Source organism: Microtus ochrogaster, chromosome 16 (genome assembly GCF_000317375.1).
Source record: "Microtus ochrogaster isolate Prairie Vole_2 chromosome 16, MicOch1.0, whole genome shotgun sequence".
NCBI lineage: Eukaryota > Metazoa > Chordata > Mammalia > Rodentia > Cricetidae > Microtus > Microtus ochrogaster.
In genome coordinates this window covers 61,486,121-61,498,882 of record NC_022018.1, presented here as the reverse complement: position 1 = coordinate 61,498,882, position 12,762 = coordinate 61,486,121, and the positions used below count along the sequence as shown (strand labels likewise).

The window sequence follows — 12,762 nt, the reverse complement described above, 5'->3', positions numbered from 1 at the left end:
TCTGAAAACCTTCACAGTTCCCCATACAGATGCAGAACCTGAGGCAGGACTGTGGCGCACACACAAACTGTCCCCCGTGGGTTCTCCTCCCCACAATTCTGTTGTTTCTGAAGACTTTCAATTATATAAAACAGGACATGTCTGAGCCTTAGGATTCGCAGAAAAGCCACATCCTTTATGAGGCGGGTGTAGGGGCTGGTTAGTCTGCAGAGTTGTGACTTCCTTCCTGGTGTGCGTGGGCTGATTAAGGACTTGCTCTGAGCACTAGGCTTTGCTCCCGGAAGGGAAGGGGTGGAGCCAGGGGTTGCTCTGCTCTTGCAACACTGGACTCTTTTATAAATAGCTCTTAGGAGGCCCTGCGTACCACAGTCCTGGTGTCCACGTTTTTAACAGAAGCTGCAGCTCTACAGAGACAAGCAAGGTACAGAGGCCCTGGATCCGGCTGACTCATGCTCTAGAAACATACCGCAGCTTTGCTCTGGTTACCTGGGACTTCACTTCTTTCCCTGGGCTTTCTTTCTCTTTGTTTTCTTATTTGTTTGTTTGGTTGGTTGGTTTTGTTGTTTTAAGATACTAGTGGAATTACATCGTTGTTACTCCCTCCTTTTTCTCCCTCATGCCCTCAGAAACACCCTTCCTGAGTCATTTTATTTATTTATTTATTTTTTTGGTTTTTCGAGACAGGGTTTCTCTGTAGCTTTGGAGCCTGTCCTGGAACTAGCTCTTGTAGACCAGGCTGGCCTCGAACTCACAGAGATCCGCCTGCCTCTGCCTCCCGAGTGCTGGGATTACAGGCGTGTGCCACCACCGCCCGGCTTCCTGAGTCATTTTAAAACCTGGCCTCTTTTTTCATTTATTGTAACTATGTGCCTATATGCATATACACATATACTCCTAAATGTAGCCTGATCAGTATGCATAATTACTTGTGTGAATGTTTTCAGGGCTGACCATTTGGTATTGGACAAGTCCTTGTTCACCTGATTAGTGCTGTCTTCCTGCTTGAGAATGGCCTCAGCTGCTCATTCACGTGATCCCAGTTTGGATGCTGAATGGGAGGAATGGAAGAAGAAATTTGAAAAAACCTACAGCCCGGTTGGTAACATGGACCCTGTACAGAGGGATTTCAGAAAGAATGCCCCCTGCTGTTGAGAGTCTATAGACATAAATGCGGCCACAGAGGCCAGCCACCACTAAGGACTTGCTGAAGACTTGCACTATGGCTAATTCTCTGAGTGTGGACAATGGCTGGCTGTCGTCTCCATGGCTCCTCTTGACTATATTCTATTTGGTCAGCTTGTGTGGGTGTTAATAAGAAAAAATACCATCTATTGTATTTGTTTCCAGGATGAAGAAGGACACCGAAGAGCACTGTGGGAAGAAAATAAGAAAATTATCGAGAAGCACAATGCAGAGTACGAACAGGGCAAGACCACCTACACTATGGGCCTGAACCAATTTAGTGACATGGTGAGTGAGAAATGGGTTACTAACTCTGTGTTTCTTCACTTCGGATCTTTACCGTTAGTCTCCTGCTTCTCAATATTTTTGTTTGCTTTTCCATGGAGACGAACGAGGAATTCAGGACAAGTTGCTGTGGAAGGCCAAAGTTTCCACAAGATTTGTCTAAATCTGAGACGGTAGAAGAGGACAACTGAGTGACATCTGTGGCAGATTAGGTATGACAGTGTCTCGTCCCTCGCAGACGTCAGCTGTGAAACAGCTGGCGCTTCACTGTTGGACTGCGGGGTCTGCTCTACGGAGTGTGGAGAGAGTTTATACTGGGGTGTGGGTGACAGTCTTTTCTTCTTGATTGGGGTGCTATAGTTGGGCATGAAACCTGGTGACCATGAAGGCACTCTGACAAAGTCACTGTGCTGTAGTCTTTCTAATCGAGGTCATTAAGTGCTTTTCTTCCAGTCGGAGTAACGAGAGGGAATGATTGACAACAATAAGATAGCCCAGGTGTGAAGCAATCTTTACTCCTTTGCTCTTGCGTTGCCTCAGGAGCCTGCTGCCCAAGATGATGCTGAGGAGAACGGACCCGTGCAAAGGAGGAGCAGGAGGGGTTCTCTCTATCACGTTGTCCAGCATGTGCCCTGCAAAAGAAAATGCTGACTTCATTTAAATAGCAACATTGTGATAAGAATGGCCAGGCATAGTCATGCTAATAAAACGTTTTTTACAACAATATCTTAAAATTAAAGCTTGACTTTAAATGTAGCATTGTGCTTGCTTTCTGGTTTTATTTCAGTAATACTGTACATCATTAAAGCCTTCTGCTTGACAATATACCTGGCTGTGGGATGGTGTTCTAGGAGTAGGATGGTTCTCTCATCATAGGGTCAGTTTCCCATCCCTGGTGGAGCTCTCTTTCCGGGGATTCAGTTGTCTACTTTCAGCAATGATCTGAAAGTCAACAAGGAATTTTCTGGGATTCCAACTTGTTAATTTGCATTAGTTGACCAAATATAATTGGCCACAGTGGCGAATTCAGAGCAGAGAAGGCACCTTCTGTCCCACTGTCCTGACCTCTGGCACAAATTTCATTTTATAAAACATATCAGTGACCTGCGCTAACTGTGCTCTGGCCAAGCACAAGTCATCTAAAGGATAAAGTCTGTGGTCAAAGGAGTGTAATGTATGCTCAAGTGACACTATCAGACCCCAACAGAGTCCAGCGGTGCAGAAGGCTACACGGCTGTCTCTTGCTGCAATTGCATTCAGTCTAACCTCAGAAGTCATCATAGTTTCAGGAGGGTTCAAATCTCCAAAATCCAGGTTTTTTTCTTAGACTTGAGAAAGCCCATTTACAATTTAATTCAATTACTTTGTGTGTAATTAAAATAATAACAGCTCATTACAGACTTCCAACAGACAAATGCAGAGTTTAAATTTCCATCCCAAAATGGAATTATGGGGACACAGCAAGGAATGAAAGGTCCAAAGCAAGACAATAACCCATCAGGTAAAGCTCCACCCTTATGCCCATGGCTGACACAGACAACTGAGTGCCTCAGCTACGGCTCCTGCAGGATCTGTAGCCTCTCTTGGGCTGGCTCTTGATATGTTCAGCTTTCCTTAGTGGATATCCTGTGGCTCTAGACTCAGCACATCCTGTGAACTCCACTGCAAGTTAGATTTCACCTTCACAGTTCCACGCGGCCCCTTTCAGAACCGCTTGCAGAGGCTCTGACCTGAGAGCCAGTGTCTCTCAGAATCCATGACTCGCCAAATTTGAGGGTTTTCATGCCTATAGAACCAGATGTCACAAGTTACACCACCTGATTTTCATGTTTCCCCTTGGGTAGAGCTGGGCACTTTGGGATCTTCAATACATCACTTATGGGCACTGATACTGGGAACACATTTCCCTAGGGAGTAGTTTTCCAGAGGCTGGAACCGCAAGCCCACCCTGCCTCTCCATTGTTACAGGAGTAACATTGTTATGTGAGTCTGTAAGGGGGCCACTCTCATTCTCATGATCTTAAGTCTCAGCCATGAACCTCACAAACACCATGGATAGTTACAAGAAAGCCGAGCATTTGCTAAATAAGAAGTAACCAAGCGTTTGTAGGAGCTTTAGAAGGCAGGCTTGCTAGGGGTGTCCAGTTATGACATCTTTCTTGCTACCTTTCTTGCAATAGTCCCTGAGCCTTAGAATAGGGCTTTGTTTTGTAAGTGTATCAGCTGGGCTGGGCTTCAAAACTCTGCACATTGCCTGGTTGTTGTTCTCTATAATGGTCTCCGTTTTTTACAAAGAGAAGTCTTCTTGATTGTGGATGAAGAAATACACTTATCTGTTGGTATAAAGAGAATTATTTAAAATGTGACTACAGATTGTGCTGGTTGAGTACATTGTGATTGTAGGTTCTCCTGAAAGATCCATGTCTCTACCCTAGGCAGGTGACTAGCTTTTCAATACCAGGCATGGATTCCTTCCTGTTGAGTGGATCTTACACTCAATTAGGAAGAAGTTGGGGACCTCTAATACATGTGTGCAACTACTACATCTTTAGGGTTCACAGCTGTCATAGCTGAGTAAGGCCGTTTGTTGCTTCTGTCATTTGGAAGCTTGTGTGTTGCCTGCTGGTGCTGAGAAAGACGTGGCACTCTGGTCAGTCCGACTGACGAGCATCCTCCATCTTCAAGGGTCTCATGACCATTTTTTTTAGTTGTCTTGAGGTTTGTGTTGAAGAGGACCTTTACTACATTGTTTAAGTGGGTGTGGAGGTTGTTGTTCAGTTCGCTGAACTGAACGCTGTGTGCTCATGCCTGGGTGGGAGTTTTACTGACTGAGCTGCACAGGGCTTAATAGTCTATTTAGATTTTGAAAGCTTTGCATTCCTCCCTTGAACGTGTTATTCTAACCCAGATAGCTAAGGAACTTGAAAGCTGCTGACTTTGAGTGTGGCCAGGATAAGATAAGGCTACTCAACAGGTCCTTGCTGCTATGTAGAATGTTCTGTCACGTGAGCTATTTACCCAACATACTTGATTGAACCTGAGTCCTCAGTGACAGATAGGATTGCTGTCTGGAGTCTGTAGCAGGACCCATATGTGATCTCCAGTAGGGGCCCCTGATGTCTGTGAAAACACATGCATACAAAACAAACATTCAAACAAACAAACAAAAACAGTGTGTTGTGCAAGACAGGAAAGTTGAAGTAGATTCACTAAGGAAAACCCAAAATTCGCTAAAACAGGAAATGAAAACTTTAAGAAGTCAAAACACTCAGAAAAGTCCCCAAAACAGAAGACAAGCCATGGAAGGGAGACTCTCAAACAGTGAAGACCAGGTAGAAGAAACGGACACCTCAGTCAAAGAAAACGTTAACTCTAAATACATCCAGGCAAAACCATCCAGAAAATGTGACAAACTCTAAAAAAGAAAAAACCAAATCTATGAGTAATAGAAACAGAAGAAGGAGGAGAAACCCAAGTCAACAGCAGAGAAAAGGTTTTCAATAAAAAACAAGAAAATTTCCATAACCCAATGAAGGAGGTGCCTATCAAGGTACAAGATCCTTATAGAACACCAAAAAGACAGAACCAGAAAATAAATCCTCCAAGACACATAAAAATCAAAGCACGGGCTGGAGAGATGGCTCAGAGGTTCAGAGCACTGACTGCTCTTCCAGAGGTCCTGAGTTCAATTCCCAGCAACCACATGGTGGCTCACAACCATCTGTACTGAGATCTGGTGCCCTCTTCTGGCGTGCAGGCATACATGGAAGGAATGTTGTATACATAATAAATAAATAAATCTTTTAAGAAAAATCTTTAAAAAATCAAAGCACTAAACATACGGAAGAAAGGAAGATATTAAATAATGCAGAGGAAAAAGACCAAGTAGCATGTGAAGGCAGGCCCATTGGAATAACACTGGATGTCTCGATGGAGACTCAAAGACACAGAAGGGTCTGGACAGATGGACAGACTCTAGGAGACCACAGGCTTCAGCACAGCCATCTAGACCCAGCTAGACTTTAAATCATTGCTTGATGAAACCAAATTCAAGCACTCTCTACAAATCAGCTCTACAGAAGGCGCTGGTAGAAGTTAATTTAGCTAGGCATAAATACTCTCCAGCCGCTGGTGTGAAAAGGACAGATCTCATCTTCTTTGCCCCTTTGCTCCTGCTGCCAGAGCCATGCTGCAATTACTTTTAAACACAAGTACAGAACACTAAGCCAAGATTAAACCATGACTACTTTCCCAAACCCCAAGCACACTGCGAACATGCAGAGATTTCTTTCATTTTGTTTAGAATGTCGAGCTAAACTTTGTTCCTATTATCTGTATATTTCAGTTTGCTGTGCAGACTGGCATCCACCCTGACTGAGGAAGAAGCACGCACACTCTATATGCCTGTATCCTTAAATATCAACTATCTGTCTAACAAGTGAATAATAAAACTGGAAAACTCAGAGGAAAATGTGCATGAATCCACTTTTTAAAATTTTTTTCTGTGACATATTAAAATAGAAACACACCAGATCTCTTCACATGCAGTAATTTACATTCTCTGTATTTTTCAATCACACTGTATCCTCTTTTCTGATGTTTGCTCCATCTGCTTTGCAATCATGCCCTGTTATCTAGTCAATGTAATGGGGACGTCAGCACAGTGAGTTTCACGTGTCCAGTCCAGCCCTGTAGACCACCTTTTGTACACATGAGGCATCTCTTCCTTGGTTCAGGCAACTCAGATGATCTTTAGTCATGACGAGAGTTCCAGGACTGAGACACTGATGGCCAGAAGAAATGACAAGCGTGTCTAACATCTCTGGTTTGGGGTGGGTATTTCATCCTCTCTGAAGACGCTCCTATGGTCAGAGGCTGCTTCAGGCAAGGCAGACACGGACACCTACCCTTAATTCTTCAGATTGCTGCCAGCAGCGCCTTCACGATTCTTAGACTAGCACATGCTCTCTGTGCAGACACAGAATCTGAGGTAGGAAGGACTGTGGGACACTGGCTGTCCCCATTGGTGTCATCCTGCCATGATTTTTGATGTCCCTGAAGATTTTCTTTGTAACAAACAGAATATTCTGTGAGTTTTAGATTTCTCAGAAAAAGCGTCATCCTATAACACAGAGCTTGGGCCTGGGATCTAGTTTGTCTCCTGAGCCACAATGTTTAACTCTGTGACCCAGATGAACTAATTGAGCTAGCAGGTGGTGGTCCAAGGCCTCCAGGTAGGGAGAAAACCGTCCAGAGGGGGTTGGATTGGAGGCGGGGCTGAGCCTGTGCCCTGGGGGCCTCCTTTGCATTTAAGCAGCTCCAAGACAGCCAAGGACTAAGCAGTCCTAGCCTCGGCCTCTACCTTGGAAACTATTTCAGACACCAGCCAAGGTGCACAGGGCATGAGATCGAACTGACTGATGCTGCAAAAATAAATATGTCAATAGCTTTGCTATGGCTAACCCTACACTTCTTTCTCTAGGTTTGTGATACCTGACTCCTTTGTTTTCCCAACTATCCTTTGCTTGGAAATGGCTTTGGCTTCTTCAGCAGCTGATCCCAGTTTAGATGCTGAATGGCAGGAGTGGAAGAGGAAATATGAGAAAACTTACAGCCAGGTTAGTAACAGAAGCAGTTCAGGGAGATCTCAGAGAGAATGATCTTACCTCTAAAAATTTCGTGGACATGGACGTGGCTATGGAGACCAGCCGTTGCCAAGGGATTGCCTAAAGACTGGTGTTATGAACTCCAGGTGATCAGTCTTGTTGATCCTTTGGGTGTGGAGGATGTTGTGTCCTGAGGTCCCTCTCCATGGATCCACTTTGCCTGTCCCTACACTTCCTTTGGTCAGCTTGTGTGGGAGTTAATAGGAAAGAAATATTACCTGCTGTGTTGATTTCCAGGATGAAGAAGGACACAGAATGGTGTGGGAAGAAAATAAGAAGAAAATCGAGGAGCACAACACAGAATATGAACAGGCTTTGGTTCTGTAAGTTTTTATGTAGGTAAAAGATATAATTCTGTTTGATGGTGCAGCTGACTGTGGAAACTGAGTTCTGGGAGACAGTGCCTGTGGCCCTTTTCAGTAGAGAGTCGGGATTCCACCTTTGCTTGAGCTTCGTCTCCAGGGTTTTAGATGCCCTCGTTTAACAATGACCTGAAAGTTTATTTGAAATTTTGTACTTAATGATTTTAATTCACCTGGGTTTGACAAGTGAAAATTGTTTGTCTTTGGTGAGAGAGAAGAGACCGTCTTCTATTCCACTGCACTGCACCTGTGCCGTGAATCTCTTTTCTCACGAACGGATCAGAACTGTGTTCTAGCTGAACTGAGGCCTTGTAGAAGCCATCTAGAGACCAAGGTCTGTGGTCACAGGTGTGTAGGTCATACGCAAGTGACCCTATCATAACCCAACACAGCCCAGTCATGAAAGAAATTCATACCTGTGTCAGCATGCAAAATATATCTTTTGTGTTCTCCTATAAATTTTAAAGCTGTTTTGTAGTGTTCTGAAGAACACTGAAATTTTAGTAAAAAGGCCATTAGCTACATAACTTTTGATATTCTACTAATTGTTACACCGTCATACCAATCCATGAGCATGGGCCAACTTTCCATCTTCAGGCTTCTTCATCCCTGTTTCTCTGTCGTCTTAAAGTTCTCATTACAGAGATCCTTTACCACCTTGGTTAGGTGGATTCCTGGGTATTTAAAAAAAAAACTTTTTAATTGAATTTTTTCTTGACTTCTTTCTCTTCAAGTTTGTATTTGACATACAGAAAGCTGTTCATATTTAATTTTTATTCTTTAATAGTTTTGTATATACATAACTAATTTTGTCATTTTCTATCCCCCCAATATACTTTCTTACCTCCTGTCTGTCATGTAAACTAACTTTCTCTAACAAATATCCCTTCTACCTTAATGGCTCTTTTCGGTAAGAGTCTCCCTCGGTTTACTTTGGGCTGCTTGCATATGGCTGGGCGGGAAGCCCGTTGACTAAGACACACAGAGCTCGGTGGATTTTGAAAGCAGCACAACCCTCGCTTGAGTGTGTTACTCAAACCCGTACAGCAAGCGAACCTTAAAGCTGCTGCCTTTGAGTGGAGCCAGAACAAAACAGGGGTTTTCAATGGTCCAGGCGTCTCTGGAGAATGTTCTCTCACTTGACTCTTGTAATCCAGCATACTTGATGGGACTTCTGGTCTCAGCAGCACCTAAGAGTGCTGTTTGGAGTCTTTGGCAGACTCTGTGAGTGAATTTCAGGAGAGGCCCTTGAGAATTTGGAGCAAGGTTTGATGATGATCACCTTTAGACAACTTCTCTCCTCTGAAAAATAGCTATGGGCTTATTACTGGCCCTTGTGGGAACTGAAGGCTTGACAGTGGAACACCACTGTGTTCTGAGTTACCATGTGTTACCATGTTGCCATCAGTGTTACCATGTGATCTGAGCAAGACTTCATGAGTTGAGATTGATGTGACTCACTAAACCATAAAATTAGACGTTCATAGATGGAATCTGTCATCAAATAGCTGTGATATATGTTGTTGAGCATGTCCTGAGGGAACAAGCGACTTCTGAGAAAAAATTGTTCAAATGTCTATGGTGCTTAGATCTATCTGTAGCAATGCCTTCCTAGCCCCAACACGTACCTTTGGCTTCATATAGTCTAGAAAGAATTGAGAAAGTGGTCAGGGTGTGGCACTGATGGTTCTTCACACTGAGCAGAAACCACACAGAGGGTACATCTATATTATTAGAGCCCCTATCTGGGACAACCATGAACTCCCTGGTGAAGAGACATCTTCCCATGGTCAGAACCCTGAGCAAGGCACATGGCCACATATTTTGCTTGAAAAAAAATTACCAGATGTTCAACTCTGTTCTAATTTGTGGACCATAGACAATGGTTTGACTCTGTGTCAGAGACTTAGGAAGGAGAATAATTCAAAAATTGGTGAAAAAGATGTTCAGAGAATAAGTATTGTTACAGAAGTAGTCAAGGCCCATTGGCAGAAAATTATTTTCTTCAGATCTAGACAACAGGACCTCTGATGTGAATGGACCCTGTCAGGTCAGATACCTGTCTAAGAGACCATCCCACAGGGAGTCAGGCCTCCCACTCTGGAAGGCAGACCCTCAGTAAGCCAAGCTAACGAGACAGGAGGAATAGTTATCCTTTTACTGAGATCACACTCTCCTTTCCAGAATTCCCTCCCCTTATCACAGTAGCTCACAAAGCAATCGCTCGTAAGTGGTTTTGCTTTTCTCATTCACCCAGAGAAGTATGACTTGCCCTTTTCTCCTTTCAGCCTGTGTTTCAAGCATGCTCTCACTAACACTTTCAGTTTTTATTTGTTTAAAACTCCCCTCCCTGCTCTGAGGCTGCTTGTCCACCATGTGGCTAACCTCCATGCTAAGTTACCTCAAGTGCCACGGCTTCCTGTCCTCTTAACTCTCTCAGTCCTCCATGAAGTTCAAGCCCCCCCCCCCATCCAGGCTTAGGAAGGTGTGCATCCAAATAGACTAGGATCCCAAAAAGCCAGTACATGCAGTAGAGACAAATCCCAGTGCCAATATCATTGGCTTCTGCCCCAGTTGTCAGCCGCATTCAGAAGGTCCACACTACTCTCGTCCTGCTGTGGTCTCCAGGCCAACTTAAGGGTTTAGAATGAGCGTGTTACCATAAATGTACAAAACAGTCTGGGATTGTGCTCACGGAAAGACAAAACACTTTGTATTCTTTAAACCAAGCCACCCTGTCTCACCATGGCTCTCCTAATGCTTTATTTTTAGTAACAAACACACAGTTTCCTTTGTAGAGATATAACTTCCAGCTCTATGTTGCCCACTAAGTTTCATGATCTGCTGTGCTCAACAGTGTTCTCCCCCACCACTGCCCCCCAGATCTACACAGACCACAGAATAAGTGCCCGAGGATGGGTGCGGCCAGGCACCCACATCTTCCTGGCATAACTGAGCTCCTGGGAGGTCCTTCAGGTTCTACCTGGCATAACTGAGCTCCTGGGAGGTCCTTCAGGCTCTGCTTGCTCAGCTCTCGGCTCTGGCATTCTCTGCCAGGCCATCCCATTCCCAGCACCTTGCAACTCCAGCTGCCTCTTGTGATGAGAGCAAGCCGTAAAGAATGATGTGTTTCTTTATGGATAAGGAGAGATAAGCAAGTTAAGTGTTCTTAAGAATATTACATTAAAAGTCAATTTCAAAGAATCTAATGTCGACACAAAATTAATTCTTGGAATCGTAGTTGAAAGCCAAGATTTAAAAAAAAAAGTCAAGATTTCTGAAAATGATTAAGTGTCAGAAGAACGTTAATTCTATTCATTTCAATTTTTTAAAAAAAATTAAGTTTAGATTGAGAGATTTTATTTACTAAAGAGAACATTTAGAAAAAAATATGCCAGTGTTGCATAGAAAGAGTTTAATGGAGATGGAGGGATGGCTCAATAGTTAAATGTTTTTATAAATGTGTGGTGTGCTAGCTTTAAAAACAAGAAGAAAATAAGCTTACCACAATGAGGTCATATCCACAAGGAAAGCAATTACATCAAGGACAGATAATAACAAACATTGGTGAGAAAGTAGAGAAAAGGGAACCCTTTTTTTGCTGATGGGATTGGAAATGGTGCTTCCGCTGTGCACCAAAGTCTGGATGCTCCTTAAATGTGGTTACCAAACAGTCCAGGAATGTCAGTCCTAAATATATTCCCCAAACCCTCATGTTCATCATGAGTACAAAAATCTTCTACACCAGAATCTGAGACATCATCTCCACTGACACCCGGCTCCTTGGTGGACACCAACTGAGGGTTCTGCACTCAATACACACTGCAAAGCATCTCTCTGCACACAGTATGGCCAAGGGCTTGGTCCCACAGGGCTGCACCTGCCTTAGAATAGAGGATTGCACAAGGAAGAGTAACTGCAGCTGCATCCAGTGAGACCCCTGCCTGAATCCAAACACCCACAAGCTGACTTCTAGAGTTAATCACTTTCCATCTCTTTTGTCTGAAGAAAATTTACATCTGAAGTAAATGAAAAGTTTCCAATCTATATGGAAATGTAGGATGTAATAATGAACTGGGAGTGTGTGTTATAATCAACCTGGTCAGAGCTCACACTGAGCAGATGTTAAATAAGACATGGAGGAGAGCTAAAGCAACTTCTACCATGCATGCAGCCTCTGCCCACAGCTCTGGAAGTCAATCATTGCAACAAGGGGAAGGAGCTTTGTGGGCAGAGCTTCTCTGTGTCTGGAAGCCCCTCCCAAATAACCATTTAAAAGTGAATAAATATTATATGGAACAAGCAAATGGGACTTAGCATTGTGAAAGGCTGGTTTGGCACATTATTGTGCTAGTTAATTGGTTGGTTCTTCTATTTTCTCCTTTAATTACCTACTTTATTATCATCAACATTGGTTTGGGAAACCATCATTTCATTCAAAGACTCTACCATTCCTACAGAAGCAATTTTTTTCATTTTTTACTAAAATATATTTATATTTCCCCCTTCCCTTTTTTCCCTCCAAACCCTCCAGGTACCTTTCCCCACTCTTCTTCAAATTCATGCCTCTTTTTTTTTTTACTGTTATCACATGCAAATGTGTAATTGTATATGCATCTATATTCCTAAATATAACCCGTTCAGCCTGTCTAATGCTACCTGTGTGTCTGTTTGGGGGATGACCATTTGGCACTGGACAACAGGATGGTGTGCTCTCTCCTGGGGAGGACCACCTCTCCTGGGAAGGACCACCTCTCCTAGGGAGGACCACCTTTCCTGGGGAGGACCACCCCTCCTGGGGAGGACCACCTCTCCTGGGGAGGATCATCTCTCCTGGGGAGGACCACCCCTCCTGGGGAGGATCACCTCTCCTGGGGAGGACCACCCCTCCTGGGGAGGACCAACCCTCCTGGGGAGGACCACCTCTCCTGGGGAGAACCACCCCTCCTGGGGAGGATCACCCCTCCTGGGGAGGACCACCCCTCTTGGGGAGGACCACCCCTCCTGGGGAGGACCATCTCTCCCACCCACAGCTTTCCTCAGTTGTCTATAGTTCTGTGTGTAGGGTTGAGGCCTTGTGGGTGAAGAGTCCAAGAATAAGAATATAAAAATAAATATCCCAGAAATAAGAATGTAAAATTAAAGAAATATAAAGTTATAAGTCTAGGAGAATGAGAACAGACTGTCAGCAGCTTTCTCAGCCGATCAAGGATAAATCAATCCCAGCTATTTTCTTAGATGCTTAAGTTTTTATTTTACAACTGGTT

At 43.9% G+C, this 12,762-nt stretch overlaps 1 protein-coding gene across 1 annotated transcript in view; it reads left to right on the top strand.

The window, feature by feature from the left end:
* Positions 1-355: 355 nt before the first annotated feature.
* LOC101994394 (testin-2-like) overlaps positions 356-12,762 on the top strand; it is a 36,053-nt gene continuing 23,646 nt past the window's right edge. Inside the window, exons 1-3 of the mRNA XM_005355313.3 lie at positions 356-421; positions 945-1,095; positions 1,348-1,470. Of these exons, the coding sequence (XP_005355370.1) occupies positions 1,009-1,095; positions 1,348-1,470 (210 nt within the window). The 5' untranslated portion in view covers positions 356-421; positions 945-1,008. The remainder of the gene's footprint in view (positions 422-944; positions 1,096-1,347; positions 1,471-12,762) is intronic.